Genomic DNA, 17,332 nt, shown 5'->3' on the forward strand with positions numbered 1-17,332 from the left:
TGACTTTTAGTTGATCTCAAGTTGAGATCAAATTGGCTTGAAATTAGATCGTTATTAACAAGTCTACTTGAAAGGCTATATTTTGAGCTATATAGCATTACTATTATGATCTTATAAGAGTGGGCCTCTTTGATGTTGCTAAGAAGAATGTTGCATGTTATGAATTGCAAGAGTACTTAAAGTTTTACTAGTTTGAAACTAATTAAAATATCAGTATTTTTTGTTTTTAGTAATTAATTAATTTATATTTTATTTGTCAATAGTTTTCACTAACTGATTTTTCTATATTATTAGTTTATTGCTCTGAATATGAAGAGTAAATAGAGACTCCAATTTTGTTCATAATGCAATTTTGTTCTAAAAATTTGGAGAAGCATTAATTATGGCTTCAATAGAAACTCAATATAGGGCTAGCCTAGCCTATAAAGAACTAAAAATATATCATGTGATTTAGAGTGTGTGGCTAATTAAATTTATGAGATCGATATACGTGCATGGTATCTCATTGAGCTTAGATTTTGATGGGATGAGTGAGATTCAGTGAATGAGATTGTCGACAAACTAGTTAATGTCAGTCACCTGAAGTTGTCATGTCTAGTTGGTCATTCAACCACCTAATGTTGGCATATCGGCTAGTAAGTCATTTTGCCATCTAAAGTTACCAAAGTTGATTTTTTTTTAGTCGCCAAAGTTGGTTAATCAGCCATTCAACTGCCTAAAGGTGGCAAGTCATACTGTAGGAATTTAGCGGGTCAATCCTTCAATTGCTTGTAGTTAGCTACATTAAAGGTGAAATCGATAAGTTGAAATCAACAAGTCCACCTATCAGTCATTCACCCACCTGAAATTGATAAGTTGGCCAATCAACCACCTAAATTAGGCTTGAGATATTTGGATATAAAAAATATTTATTTGTGAAATGATCTGACTTCAAAGTTATGAAATATGTCATATATTTTATGAGTTATCATACAATTTTTAAAATATGTATATTTAAAGCATATAATAATTTATTAAAATAAAAGATCTTTATTTAAAATGCAAAATAATTTTTTAATATCATAGTACAACACTTAAGTTATGAATTTCAAGAGTACTTAAAAGTTTTACTAGTTTGAAACTAATTAGAATATAAGTATTTTTTATTTTTAATAATTAATTATTTATATTTTATTTGTCAATAGCTTTCAATGTCTTATTTTCCTATATTATTAGTTTATTGCTTTGAATATCAACAGTAAATAGAGACTCCACTCTTCAATCAAAGCATAAAATTTGAGGGAGGGCCCTCTAACTTATGGGAGCTTAGCCAAATGCTACTTTCAATGGACTAAAATTGTTGGTTGAATATGCATAATGCAATTTTGTTCTAAAATTTTTGAAAAGCAAGAACTATAGCAAAATAATATGTATTTAAAAATATATCATGTGATTTAGGGTGTGTGGCTAAATAAATTTATGAGATTGATATATGTGTATTGTATCTCATTGAGCTTAGATTTTGATGGGATGAGTGAGATTCAATGAATGAGATTGTCGACAAACTAGTTAAAGTCAGTCACCTGAAGTTGTCATGTCTAGTTGGTCATTCAACCACCTAATGTTGACGTATCGGCTAGTAAGTCATTTTGCCATCTAAAGTCGCCAAAGTTGGCTAATCAGCCATTCGACCGCCTAAAGTTGGCAAGTCATCAAGTAGGAATTTAGCGAGTCAATCCTTCAATGCTTGTAGTTAGCCACATTAAAGATGAAATCGATAAGTTGAAATCAACATGTCAACCTATCAGTCATTCGCCCACGTGAAATTGATAAGTTGGCCAATCAACCACCTAAATTAGGCTTGAGATATTTAAAATGCAAAATAATTTTTTAATATCATAGACTCATAGTACAACACTTAAAATGATTATTATTTTGAAGTAAAATTCTATTATTTTATAAATTATATGAAATATAGATATGTATGAAGAACTTTGATAAAATTTCTTAGCTTGAATTTAGTAAAATATATTAGGAGGTGTTAGCTAATTTAGTTGATAAAAAAAAAAAAATGCTATCAAATTCCAAAGATTGGATATTTCATATTTGTTTATTAAATTTACACTTTCATAATCTAAATTAAGAAAAAAATAATCCTTCCCCAAAGGTTATTTCATCGGCCGCCACTCATTGCCTCCTGCGCTTAAACCCCGCCGCCGGTGCGCTCCGCTTCGCCGATTGCTCCCATGGCCTCTTCTGGGTTTCTCACCCTCTGCCCCTCATCTCTTCTCTCCAAACCCGCCTTCCTTCTCTTCCCTCTCCGCCGCCTCTCTTTACTCCGCATCTCAGCATCCTCCTCCTCCTCTTCCTCCACAGAATTCAAAATCTCCTTCGCTCCCTCCTCCACCAAATCCCTAGTTCCGGATCCGTCCCCTCACAACCCTTCGGCCCCTCCCCTACCCCTCGTCATACCGTGGATCGTCCGCGACGAGAATGGCAATCTAAAGCTTCAGGCCACTCCTCCCGCCGGATTCCTTCAAGCAATGTCCGAGCCCAAGCTATCTCCAATCAAGAAAAAGAAGAAGAAGGAGCTTGCCTCGGCGCCAAAGCAGTCCAAGGCGGCAAGGAGGTTTTATAATCAGAATATTAAAGAATCTAAAAGGCTCAGCAAAGTTCTTGCCGCTGCCGGAGGTACTTATTGTGTATTTGGTTGTAATGATTAGGGAATTTTACATTGTCCGTCTATATGTTTCAGTGGCGTCCAGGAGGAGTAGTGAGGAGTTGATATTTGGAGGGAAAGTGACAGTTAATGGATCTGTGTGCACTTCTCCACAGGTATGTTTGTTCTCATTTATTCAACTTTGGCTAAGATTTATAGCGTAGAGTGCTTGTGGGGATTTTAATCCATCTCTTATTTAGTGAATCATATTTTATCTACATAAATGGTCCTTTGATTCTATTTTAGCCTTACAAACATTCAATCAGATAAATGCGCACTTAGTTTTTCTTCATGTAGTTTACCTGGATGGATCTGGGAGCTGTTATTTTGTTCTTGACGGTGTATATTTAGAAGCATGTTACTATGGAATTAATCGAATAAATAGAACATTTTTTCTTAAAAAATCCCTTATCAAGAAATTATACTGCAGAAATAAAGAACTGTAAAGCTTGCTGAGATATACTAATTTTATTGATTAATAAATAAATTATCTATATTTTTGTCTTTGGTTAAATGTAGACACGGGTTGACCTTTCAAAGGATTCAATCTATGTTAATGGGAACCGTCTTTCTAAAAGGCTGCCTCCAAAGTTGCATTTTGCTCTTAACAAGCCAAAAGGGTCAGTTTTTTCTTCCGTTCTACATAAGTTTGTCATCTTCTTTGATGGTTCAGAGTTCCGTCAACCTGCATAGATTTTGTAAAGAGAATTGCGTAATATTGGATTGCATAAACAGGTACATTTGCTCGAATGGTAAAGAACCGAAATCCGTAGTTTCCTTATTTGATGATTACTGGAAGAGTTGGGTACGTGCACTGTGTTTAACACATTTCAAAAACTGCAAAACTTCTGGAACTTGGAGACTGTTTATCACATGATGCACTTTTTATTCCCTTGAAACTTATTTGGTGAAGCTTTTCTCTGTTACAACAGAATAAAACAAATCCTGGCTTACCAAGGCCCCGATTGTTTACTGCTGGACGGCTGGATGTTGCAACTACTGGCTTGATTATCGTTACCAATGATGGTACTAATATTCTTTTATTTCAGAAAAAAATTCCCTTGAAACTTATTTGGTGAAGCTTTTCTCTGTTACAACAGAATAAAACAAATCCTGGCTTACCAAGGCCCCGATTGTTTACTGCTGGACGGCTGGATGTTGCAACTACTGGCTTGATTATCGTTACCAATGATGGTACTAATATTCTTTTATTTCAGAAAAAACAAAGGAAAAGTGTCGGTGCATCATAGCTTTCTATTGAATTCAAAATTTTCCTTAAATCACACCCAACTATATTGAGAATATTAAGTGAAAAAAGTCTAGTGAAATAGAGTGAGAATAATTCTAGAGAGAGATGCTCTAAGATTTTTGTAAAATAAGCCTAAATATAAAACAGTTGCATAAACTGAGCTCACTCTCAGGTTAGGGCTCTCCTACTTAATGATTCATAGTTTTTATCCAATGCAATATGATCATTCCTTAAGTTTGAATAATTATTAATTAAATTTGTATGCTCATCTTTCAAGGTGGAATATTCTGTTTTAAGATGTGAGTGGTACTTCTTAATTTTTTATACGAATCATGTGATAACGAGAATAATTCATCATAAGATAAGTCGCATACCTGATCATTGTTGGAGTCACCAATGCTATTTTAGCCATTAAGCACAGTTGATTACCTCCTCTTCTAGCTTAGTTTTTGATGATTCTAAATTTGAGTTTGCTCAAAAAAACCTTTTGAAACTTCTATTTGCCCTTCTATGCATTGCATTTTTCCTCACCGTTACCCTTAGATGGGTGGCTCTTAATGTTTAGGCAATCGGATCGAACATGTATTGGCTTTTTTTACACATAACAAATCACATTAGTAGAAAACTTATTTGATTTTGCAAATTTACATATATGCTTATCAAAGTGGCACTTTTCCATGCATTTCAGGAAACTTTTCAATCTGTTAGGCCATTAATGTAATATCATCATTTTCATATGTTCCTGAATCATTGCTTTCTGTATCGTCAGCCTTTAACATTGTTATTCTTTTGGGAGATTTACATACATACCACCCTATAATACTCTATTTACATATTTAACACCTAAAACTTTAATATTACATACATACCACCCTTAGTTCATTTTCATATCAAATATGAGTGGTAGAAATGAAATATATGAGTACTAGGAAGGAAATATGAGGGGCATATTTGATATTAAAATAATATAGAGTGGTATATATGTAATATTAAAGTTTTGGGTGTTAGATATGTAAATAGGATGGTATAAAGTGGTATGTATGTAAATTTCCCTATTCTTTTTCTTTTTTCGTTCACCTGAACCTGCATGTCTTTGACTCACCTTTTGTTTGTAGCCAATTAGAGAGACATGTAGATTATTAATAGAGTATGCATTTAAGTCTTTAGATTCATAAACGACAATAACTTTTGCAGCCCAAGATTTAAGCAAAAAGCATAAATTTTGTTAACTTTCGCAGAATTTGAAATATCTATACCTAAAACATACAATGATGTGATGATTTTTGTAAACCTAGTATAAATATTGAAAATTAATTCACTTGGTTGCATGCAAAAGAGTTTGTATTCATGTAAAAGTAGATTCATGCGAGGTTGTTTAACTTTACTTGTGCCTTTATAAGTAATATAGACTCTATTCTATATTTCCTTTTCACAAGTGCACGTAGAAATAGGCATGCAATATTTAGATTTTAAGGCACATAAAAAACAGTTCAAATATCTGGCATTCAGTTGCTCAAGATCACGATTCGCTAAGGACCATTTAGTAAAAAAATCTCTATTTTAACTCCATTCATAATACGAAATGGTAAATCATAGCCAGATTGAATTATATGCCACGTATAGAAATCAATCGATTGTAAAAACCTGGACATACAAATCTTTTAAAAATCAAATGGAATGTGATCAAACAAAATGGGTTGGGTAATATAATACGCTTCCACAGTGTTATGATTATCAAAATGTGCGATGTGAATCAACTATTTTGCGATGTGGATCAACTCAAGATATTTAAATTTAAAGTAAGAAACCCTCTCTGATACCAATTGAAAGTGTTTATGGCACACCAAGATTGGTCTGAATTAGTATTTTAAAATCTTTTTTGGTATTTTTCTAAAAATCTTATGCTTTTAAAATAAAAATAAGATTAAAATATAATATTATTCAAACTAAAATGAAAACCAAATGCAATTTTTTTTTGTTTTTATAAACTTTTTCATAAAACAAAAATTTTAAATTGAAAATTTCAACTAGAGATTCACCCAAATTATTTTACAAAGATAATAAAAAACCAAAATAGAGTGCAGTAATATAAATTGCAAGAAAAGTAAACTGCAAAAAAATAAGAATACGTAAACCAAATATATAGTAGTTCGGTCGAATTGACCTATATCCACTCCCCAAAGATCCTCCTATTTGGGCATTGCACTAAACGTGGCTCTCCCTTAGCACACATCTAGATGGAGAAGACTTTCTGTCTTGATTAGTCGAAAAATGACCCTTACAGACTCTTCAATCTACGAATAATCTCTCTCCTCTCGCCTCCTCATTCCTCAATCAGGCGGAGATGCCGTACCTGCTTTCACCTTGGCCCGGTGGAGATGCCGATCCCTCTTTTTTGCCTCCAAGCCTGGCTGAGATGCCATCTCTCCGATGAAGTTGTCGATCTCTGCTTTAGCTTCCTGGCTCGATGGAGACGTACTCGGCTAGTGAGAGTCTTTCACTCCAAAGACTCTCATTCCCAGAGCTCTCCCCCAAGAGCTTCACAAAAAACACAATTGGAGGACCCCACCCCTCAACTCTCTCAAGGTGCTCTCACTATCTCAACCTTACCCCCTCTCTCTCTTTTGTGTTGTGGACTCTCTCCAAGCTCACTTACAAAAAAAAAGACGTCTCTGAATCTTAAAAACTTTTGCCTACATGTTATTTCAAGAGTTTAAAAGTAGGCTCTAAAAAAATTCTAATTGTTAATTTTAAGCCTTTTGATTGTACAATACAATATACATATCATACAATATGATTAGTTGAATTGAATAACATATTCAAAAGAGCTCTCTGGTGATTGTCTAGTAAGACCGATGATTGTACAATATGATCATTAATAAAGATTATATTTGATTTGATTCATTAATCCTCAGGATTAAATTAGAAAATTTTAATTAATTATCATATAGTATGAACACATTTGTACAATACAATTAGTACAAATTTCAAAATTCAAATTTGAAAAATTTAAGAAACCACGATTCGACGATATTATTTCTTACAATAGCTGATCGTCCTGTAGGTGGTGGTGATCGTACATTACGATTAGTTATAAATTAATTTTAATTAAACATTTGAATTAATTTTTGTTTGACCTGATCATAAAGTATGATATTGGACCATATAGTACGATTATAAGAAAAAAATTCAAAAATTCAATTTTATTCCACCTTGTGTGTGTACATGGTTGCTAAGCCAAAATATACCTAGTACATAAATTAACTCAAAAAATGAAAAATACAAACTTTGTAAAATACAGACTGACTTATGCATTGACGCTACACTGTCTTGAGCCAATTCTTAAGTTCTTTATGTATGTGATATGGGAGAAGGCAGGTCAAAAAGGGGAAGGAATTTCGGCCCCCCATGTGGGGCCCATTAAACCTATCATTACATACATGAGAAGAGGAATTCAGGAAGGGATTAATTAGGAAGGATTTTCTAATTGAAAAGCGTAGATTTGGGGTTTATTATCTTATGAATAATCCCTGCTGACTCCTGCATCAGAAGCACCATCAACATAGAGGGTCTACATTAGGTATTTTTTTATAGTTGCCTCCTCTTTAGTATTGAGTAAACTGAAGTTGGCCAAGACATCTACTAGCACTTGCACTTTGATAGTGGTCCTTGGTGTATATGAGATTTGAAACTTGTTGAGTTATACTGGTATGATCAATAACAACATGAATAGAATGCTCTTGAAAATAAGGACGAACTCGTTGTGCAACTATGATCAATGCTTGTGCAAGCTTCTCCATAATCAAATGGCGCAACTCGGCCCCTCTCAAAATTTTGCTGATATAATAAATTCACTATTTCTTCACCCCTTCTTCGCGGATGAGGATCGATCTCATTGCCTCATAACTGACTCTAAGATATAAGAACAAATCCTACCTGGTTTGTGGACTTTGAAGTAGAGGTGGTAAAGATAGGAGTGGCTTCATATGCTGGAAGGTGAGTTCACATTCTTTATTTCATGAGAAGTGCTTGCCACTTCTTAGAACCATGAAGAATGACAAGCACTTGTCACTTTGTCAACCTTTCCAACTCCTTTGTATTTTGAGGAGACGGCATTTCAAGAATCGTGTTCACCTTTTTTGGATTCCTCTTTATACCACATTCTGGAGTTAACAAGAAGTCCAAGAATTTATCAGAATTGGCTCCCAAGATATATTTTAGAGGATTTAGCATTATTTTATATTTTTTATAGTTAAAAAAGTTTTTATTTTTCAGATGAAATGTGCTATTCAGGAGTTTTTCTTTTGATTAAGAGATATTGAAAATCTTCTACATTGCACCTTTTTTATTCTAAAATAAATATAGCCATCATTCTTTTATAATACACCTACATTTTTCAAACTAAAGGTCATTACATCATAATAATGTTGTCCATAATTCCTCGGGCGACTTTTTTAGTCTTTAGAAAATTACCAAAATTTCCCTTCCTGATAACCCTTCTCCTTCCTCCTAGCCGTCACAACGGTGCTACTCTCAGTATTATATTCCTCGGCATTGATATGACTATTGGTGACCTCTAGCAACTCGTCTAATGCCCACATTGCCATAAGTCGGGTGCATACCTGAAAGGTCCCTCACATAAACCTTGATTTTGAGCGACTCGAGCCACAACCCACTCTCTAAGTCCTTCACATCCATCATTTCTTTTTGGAACTAGGTTATGAAGCTCTTCAACGACTCACATGGTTCCTATCTCATTTGCCAAAGCTCCTGAGAATTTTTTAATGTCCTTTACACTATGGCAAACCGAGTGACAAACATTCTCTTAAACTCAATGAAGGATTTAATTACACCAAATGGGAGATGTGAGAACCACCACAGAGGTGATTTCTTGAAGGCAGTGAAGAACAATTTACACTTTAATGCATTATTAATGTCTAGCAATGAGACAATTGACTCTAAACAAGTGACATTGTCAACTAGATCGGTTTTCCCCTTGTATGAATCCAAGTGAGGAATCTTGTGTTTTGCTGGAGGCTTGGCCCCAGTAATCTCCCTTTGGAATGCATTCACCAATGGAAAATTCCTCTTGAATGTCTGCTTTTCTTCTCGACAAATAGTTGACGTCGACTTCTCATTGTCTCTAGTAGGTTTCATCAATAATTGGAGTAGAGGTTAAAGCTTTAACTTCGGAGAGTCTCCTTCTCCTCACAACATAATCATAGGATCTTGCTGGGAGCTCTACTCTTGAAATGGTTATGGAAATCCTCTCTGGATCATTCTCATCACCCTTTTTTCAAATTTAAGAAGTTGGCTGACAGTGATGAATTCATTGTGATTTTCCTTCACTTTGCTAAGTACTCTTCTAGTTAATGGCATGCTGTACACTCACCACACCTTTTAGGATGTTAAATTCAAAATTATTCGTGAATCACACCCAATTGTATTGAGAATGTTGAGTAAAAAGAGAGCAGATAAATACATAGAGAATAATTATAGATTAAAAAGCTCTGAGATTTTTAAAATGAGCTTAAGTGCTAAACATTGCGCAAATTGTGGTCAACCTTCAACAACCTATTTATAGATTTGGGCTGAAGCTTGAACGTTATAAAATTGAGTACCCACATGACCATGCAAAAAATAAGAGAAAAATATAATAATCGTGTAGCACGATTGAAAGTATGACTTGTAGAAGTCGTCCGTCGAGCTGTTAATAAGTTTTTGGTTTGACATGTATTTGTAGATGAGTAGTCGAATATCCAATCAATACTTTTTTATATGATGAGAGTCGCCCACTTGAATAGTCTTGCTATGACCGACTTGATAGGTTATACTCACCTACATGGGGCGAGCTCGCATGTTGTAGTCGCATGCTTTAGGTGTGTTCATTTGTAGACTTGACAAGTTCCTTTTGAGTTTGTCAAGTAGATCGAGTTGAATTGACTTGAATTGGGCTGACTTGGCTTGAAATTCAATTTTCTAGATATTTGATTAAATTCTATCTTAGATAAATAAGTAAATTTCTAGAAAGCTATCTTAGATACTTGAAAGCTTTCTCTTTTGTATTCATATTCTTTTTCAATTTAAATTGTAGATATATCGCAACTATAGAAGGTGCTATTCATCGAAGACACCTGATTGCTATAAGTGAAGGCACAGAAGTTGAAGGCGTGCATTGTGTGCCTGATTATGTGGAACTTCTACCTGCACAGCCAGATGCCCCAAGACCTAGACTTCGCATAGTGGTATTGTTAGTTTATCTCTATTGAATCTAACTTGAATAGTTTTTTTTCTCGTATTTCCATTGGTTGATTGTTAAAGTGCTTTTGTGGTGTTATTTTGGCCACTAGAGTTGTGATGGTTAGCATGGTATTGTATAAGGATATAAAAACTGATGAAAGGTATTTCTTGTGTTTTTGATTGAGGAAGCATTACTAGTTCTCATGCTTTTAAGCATTGGTTAAATGCAACTTGGTAATTCAGCATAGGGAAACATCTCAAGGGCTACTATGTTTTAAGATTAGATCATGAATACATGACCTTTTTGAAGGTCAATTTGTAATTTACCATTTCTGTTCTTGATGCGCTTTGAACTTCAAACTTGGGGTACTAACTTGGGCTTGTGGTTTGTGGTCATCCAATTTGATACAAACATATGCAGAAATTGTGTTTAATGTGTTGACCATGAAAATCAGCACATGTAAGAGTGTGATTGAACTTGTAAAAGAGTGATGAGAAACAAATATCATCCTACAATATTGATTTTCACTCACCCGAAATTAAATTAATCAAAAGTTTATTTGAGGATTAAAAATTGATATGTTAATAAAAACAAGAAAACTAAATTTCTCTAGTTAAGAGTTCCTAATAGCAAGTTCTTGAAAGTTGAAAATGAGGGTTTTGCAATGAAGAGTAGATCTAGGGGTTAGATTTCACCAAGATGTATGTAATTGGTTCACCGGTTAAATTTGATTAATTGAAAATAGATTTTTTTGCATTCTACTATCCTCTTGAAAATCTAGAGAAATTAATTTACTAAACACAACCTATCTTCATCTCCAAAGTAAATTTAATGCTATAAATTTAAATACAAATTGGGATCTCAAGAATTATACAACTACAGTGCAACTATCTTTATTTTATGTAATTTTAGTAGTATTAGTTCTAGTGGGGGGATTGTGATTTTGGGCGATCAAGTCATTAAAAAGAGTACTAATTTTAGATATATCGAGTCTATTGTTCAAAATGATGATGTTGAAATAGATAAAGATATTATTAGTAGAATTCAAGTTGGATGGTTGAAGTGGAGGAATGCATCGGGCCTCTTGTGTGATAGAAAAGTACCTCTCAAATTTAAGATAAAATTATATGAGATGGTGGTGAGACGTGCAATGCTTTATGACGTAGAATATTTTCCATTAAAAGAAACACAAAAAATTAAGTTAATTGTTGTAGAGATGATGATGCAAAGGTGGATGAGTGGCTTTACTACACTTAGTTATAGAATGTGAAAGGAGTATATATGCGAAAAGCTTGGAGTAGCTCAATTGGCAAATAAGATTAAATTGAGTTGCCTTAGATGGTTTGGTCACATAAAATGTCGGCCTTTCGATGTTCTGGTCATGGGCGGATCCCCATAGTAGTGAGGGGGGGCATTTGCCCCCCCTCAAAATTTTTTTTTAATTTTAGAGAGGATATTTTGAAATATTTTGGATATTTTTGGGTATTTTGCCCCCTCTCAAAAAAATTTTTTGCCCTAATTTTATCAATCCTAAGCGTCTTTTCCCACCCCCCATCAAATTTTTTTTTTGTCCACCCTGAAAAAAGAAGCTGGATCTGCCCTTGGTCCTGGTTATGAGAGTAGATATAATAGATATGATCTATGTTATGAAAGGTAGAGGTAGGCCTAAAAAGGTTTGGTTAGAAAGTATTATAAATGAAATTTTCTTATTAGATTTAAAGAAGAGTTTGACTCTTTGTAGGACATAATAGAGAAAAAGAATCCATGTAGTCGACCCCACATAGTGGGATAATGGCTTGAATTGCTTGATGTTATTGTTGTTGTTGGTATAGTGTAGGTATCTTTATTTTATGATTAATTATGGTATGTCAACCATGAAGAACTCAATTTTTACCCTTGATTTCAAACAAACATCCTAATCTAGCAAATATATGAACAATAAAAACGGATTGGAATATCTGACATTAAATTTAAATAAAAGATAATAATAGATCAAATTAAAAATAAGACCAATATCTAATATACAATTTTATCTAATCCCTCTAAATAGAGTTTATAACATATTAAAAAAAAAAAGGAAATCTCATTGCAAAAGTATCAGACATGAAGAAAAAAAAAGTAGAAAATTTTATAAAAGTTTTTTTGCTTATTTATTTTTTTTGTGTTTACGCCTTTTTTTGTTCTTTTTCCAAATTCCAGCAATGAGTCCTCCAAAAATCCTCAAAACCTTAAAAATTCACCCTTATTGATTTACATAAGGTTTTTATTTTAAACCTCATCAATTCTTAGATATTTTTGGGCTAATTTGCAAAATTTTTTGTAGCAGTTCCAAATCTGGTGCTGCACTGCTAGAGTCGGTGCCATTACTCTGTCCGTAGCATCCAAAATGATGCTATGGCATCCATTGCTATGTGAAAATAGACTTTTTATTAAAAAATATGGCCCCATGGTGCCTAGAATCATGCTTGCTATTTCAAATGCTCTTATTGGTGTCCTCGATAAGCCACCAATTTTTGCTCCTTGCCTTTTGGACTCTAGTAATATAAATAAAGTTGTGGTGAGCTTTTTTGATAGCCCTAATACTGAGGGTGAGGTGATTAATGTTGATGGGATGAGTGTGATTCAAGTTGTGAAGCAAGTTAGTGTGGCGATGATTGCGTGTGAGTGGATTTTTTGGGATAAGGGGAGGTTCTAGCACTGAAGCATGATGCAATAGCTAGGTGAGGGAGTTGGTGTATAGAAGGATGAGCTCTTTGAGTGTATGAGATTGAGCGCAAATAGGGCTGTTGGATGGGATGGTGCCCAAGCGAGGTAATAGGGCTGTGGATATGATATGGAAGGGGATCAATGGCTTTCAATTTTGCTTTGATATCATGTTGAGAGATATAAAGAGAGAAAATAAAAGTTGTGTTATTGACGTATAAAAGGGCCTACAAATATGCATTAATGAGAATAGAACAAGGAAATAGATAACCAAAATTATATCCATAATTATATGTCAAGTTGGGTTGACTACCTCCTCTGACTAAGTAGATCAAAAATCATGACAACCTGGGATGACAGAATCATGGGATCTTGATCGGGCCACTCATCAGTCCCTCATCACCCACTTTAAGTGTACGGTGATAAATTTCAAATCTTAAAAATTCTCAAAAATCCAATTTTAAATTCTCTAAAATTGTTATTATATGCTGGGTACTCAGTGTTTATATGTATCTGATTGACGACTAACCTTAATTGAAAGTTCTCTCTCGTTATCGGGATGGATAATTAACTATAGTGGCTTGCGCCTATAGGAAACCAGAACTCAGATCATAAAGTCCTTACAAAATGAGGGCGAAATCTCTAGGTAATGTCTTATCTACAAACCTATCCGCCTTCCAAAATTTACCCTGGAACTTAATCCATTAAAACTCCTCGCCGAAGAAAAGCACAGTCGGGCGGAGGCTGGGGCCGAATTTTTGGAGCCCACACTCCCGTAATGTAGCACTTTGTCCCATACAAGGTTCAAGAGGTTGGTGTATCACTTTGTCTTGTATGACACTTAGTTCCTATCTCCCGGTTGGTGTATTGCTTTGATATCATTTGTAACAACCCAAACTTTTACCTATCGAGATATTGTCCGTTCTGGCCTAAGATCTTCACAGTTTTGTCTTGTTAGTGTAACTTCTTAATAGTTCACCCATCCCATAATTGATCTGGGATGAGCACGGTTAACTGCGGAGTTTCTTAAATAAAATTTCAACAATTACACCAAAAGACACCAATGTTTAAGAGTTTAGCTTTTTTTATGTAAAGGGTTTCATGCATGATCTTATCACTGTTACATCAGGAAAGCTGAATAGAAGTTGGACTGCAGAAAGTAAGGAAGAATCTATTTTAGGTAACATGCGGTGGATTTAAAATCTTGTGAAGCACACAATACTCCCTAAATCAGCTGCAAATTAACAGTAACAGCATTCGAAGGCGGCAGATGGCAAGCGTTCAATCTACATCACCACCTACATTGTGGGCAAACAGAGGAAACCTAGGTGCTAAGAACAGAGGATTCAAAATCAGCTGCGTACCGGGAATCTGATGAAGGAAGCAGTAAATCTGACCCATCAAGATAATCTAAATATTAGAAAATACGTCATTATCATAAACACAATCATCATAGGCATGTTTACTATGAATGAAAAGAAATAAAAAAACCTAAAAAAAATAAATTTAAAGCAACACAAACCACTACCACGAGCTCATATTACTGCTCACATACAGAATTTCCGAGTATAAAACTTCAAATTTCCATTAACAACCTCGTGAAATATGCAAAATTATGAAAAGTGAAAAATCTGATTATTTAAATTTATTGCTTGTTCCTGTTTTTTGTTGGTTGTTTAATTAGCTTTCAAGACATCTTCTATCCTCCTGCATTTCGAATTTATGTGGATATCATGATACATCCAAATTGATCAACAACCTTTTTGTGTGTTTTTGAAAATGTTTCCTCTAGGACTATTACTATTGAAATATTTTTAGTGGTCGCTACAGTGAATTGTTGTTTTGGCAGGTTCATGAAGGCAGGAATCATGAAGTGCGTGAATTGATAAAAAATGCTGGACTTCAGGTTAAAGTTAAATGAACCTCTTGTTTTTTAGAAAGTACTTAGAATATGTCGTTTTAGCTTGGTTTTGCATGTAGTAGCATCCCCACCAAATAATAAGAAGAGTGCTTGCTCATCGCATAGCATTCCGAGCAAGTCATTTTTTAAAGTAGGCATTTTGTTATGGTAAATGCCAATCACTCTTTGGAAGCTTATTTGAGCCCTCCAGTTGAGGTGCAACTTTGACCTGTAACTCGCCCACCGTACCAGAGGTTAGTGGGGTAAGGCTAAAGTGCGCACGTACTGGTTTATCCTCTCATACATTGAAGACTCAGACTTATCTTGACCTTCCTTCTTGTCTTGGGCCATGTCTTCATCACTGTCTGCTTCAAGTGGAATCTCGAACTTGGCCTTCTTGCTGGTTGGATTAGCGGGTTCACGAACAGTATTCAGTTCGTCCTCTGAGCTCGACTCCAGATTGAGGTGGATTACCGGGGTTCTGCTCCTCATTAATACTGGCGGAACTTCTCCTTTTTCTCTCCTTGCCTGAAGCTGCAAGATCTTAGGGAACCAATTTTGCCATCTAACAAATCTCAAAGCCCTACTATAACACTGCTAATTGCATTTGCTTCCTACATCCCACTTATGTCTTTCCACTTCATCTCTTGCCATCTTCGATGTCCGCTTATCTGCAAGCAAAACTTCGGTTTGTCTGAATTAAGGCCAAGGAAGAATAAGTTTTCCTTAGGAGTAAAGTGAATCCTGCCCTTCTATCCAATTATGGTGTCACTGAAGCTTGAAGGTTAACCCCCTTTTGTAGGAATTTTTATTCTCTACGGAGTCCGGAGCGTCTGGAGACCAATAAAAATGTGCCACGGCACCTCAAAAATGTACCAAGCGCGGAACCGGACGACTCTACCGTCCGGTGTCCGCACAGAATAATAGCTCCTTTTGTAGAATTTCTCCTCTTCAAAAGCTCACTTTTCAAAATTGTTCATTCATGCATGGACACAAGTACTATACAAAAATATTCAATTACTGCTACCTTCAGTAACTTGTTATACTAATTTTTTTGTTATTATATTCTGATAGATTCATTCACTAAAACGAGTGAGGATTGGTGGATTCCGGCTTCCATCAGACCTAGGGTAATTCAGTTTGCTTTTTATAGGATACTTTTATTACAGTAATCTGCAAATTCCTCTTCTATTTAATCTCTAAGAATCTTCATTACACTGTCATTATGGCGAGGCTTATCATATTTTCTAACTTGCCCTGCTTATTACTTCAAAATATGCATGCACTTTTGTCTTAATAAATTTGCATGTGATTTGCTAGATTTCCTCTTTCACTTTAGTTTATTTGGGATGGCTGTGGTTGTCCATAAATTAGTTGTAGAAAAAATTTAGTTTTTTTTATTATGTGGTACAATAAAAGACAATTAGTTAGTAATATATATTTTATTTCTGGTCCTTTTGAACTCCTCAAAACCAAATTTAATCCGCGTCAAAGTTCACTATGAACCTGTTTTCTGAGTAGACATAACATTGTCTTTTATTTTACCACATAAGTTTGTGTAGTCTGTTAATTGGAACTTTGGGTGCAACCGAGTCAAGCCTGCTCGGATTCAACTCGTTAACAGGATCGAGCTCGCGGGTTGAGCTCTAACACGATTTCGAGCTCGATGGCTTATCGAGCTCGTGCTCGATAGTCCTCTTCTCAACTCGTCAGCTCGTCAAGCAGCTCGTGAAGATGACATTCCGGCGGGAAAAGAAAATTGCGGGACGACTGGGCGAGAAAATGAAACATCGACAAGGGAAAATGAAATGACGACGCCTGACCTCTGGACGAAGGAGCATGATGACGGAGCTGACGAGTCGAGCGGTTGACCTTGGGACGACGGAGCTCGTGTGCTGCTAGCTTGTTCGGGATGGAGCTCGGCGAGCTGCTCGACATGAGATGAGTCGAGCTCAGAATTTGACAATCAAACTCGACTCGAACATCACCTGGCTTGAATTTGACTCGACTCGTTTGCACCCCTAATTATAACTGACCAAGTGACCTTCTGAGGAGGCTGAAACTTCTATTTGAGGAGCTAATTAGTGATGCGCTTGACTACTTTCCTTTTTTTTTTTTTCGTTCTTGAAGCTTTGTTTGAATACAAAACACTTATTTTATTCTTTGCTATTTCTAAGTGGCATTTTGGCTGTTATTGACCGTTTCAGACTAGGCAAGTACATGGAACTCAAGGAAGCAGATCTTAAACTGTTGGGTAGACAGATTCAGCGAAGCACCTAAACAATGAACCGTTGAATCTTGAGCTGTCTCAATTCTCAAATGAAAGAGAAGCTTGCTCAAATCAGAGGCATTTCGATGGGCTTTCATGAAAAAGCCTAATCGTTCACATTTGCGGAGTGGGCTTAGTAACGTTGAAGTGTACAAACAGATAATAGTAAGTAGTATTTGATGTCTACAGAATTTGGAAAGAAAAGAAAGTAATCTTAAATGTATTTATTTCAAAATATAGTGCCTTATAACATAGCATTCTATATCTATTCA

The 17,332-nt window shown here is 35.1% G+C and overlaps 1 protein-coding gene across 1 annotated transcript; it reads left to right on the top strand.

The window, feature by feature from the left end:
* Positions 1-2,130: 2,130 nt before the first annotated feature.
* On the top strand, positions 2,131-17,332 carry LOC110096272 (putative ribosomal large subunit pseudouridine synthase SVR1, chloroplastic). Its single transcript, XM_028692914.1, has 10 exons — positions 2,131-2,670; positions 2,735-2,814; positions 3,218-3,318; positions 3,434-3,503; positions 3,799-3,937; positions 6,472-6,484; positions 10,042-10,192; positions 14,741-14,797; positions 15,866-15,921; positions 16,999-17,332. The coding sequence occupies exons 1-10, from the start codon at positions 2,226-2,228 to the stop codon at positions 17,069-17,071; spliced, it is 1,185 nt and encodes a 394-aa protein (XP_028548747.1). The 5' UTR covers positions 2,131-2,225; the 3' UTR covers positions 17,072-17,332.

This window comes from Dendrobium catenatum, unplaced genomic scaffold (genome assembly GCF_001605985.2).
Source record: "Dendrobium catenatum unplaced genomic scaffold, ASM160598v2 fragScaff_scaffold_186, whole genome shotgun sequence".
NCBI classification, from domain to species: Eukaryota; Viridiplantae; Streptophyta; class Magnoliopsida; order Asparagales; family Orchidaceae; genus Dendrobium; species Dendrobium catenatum.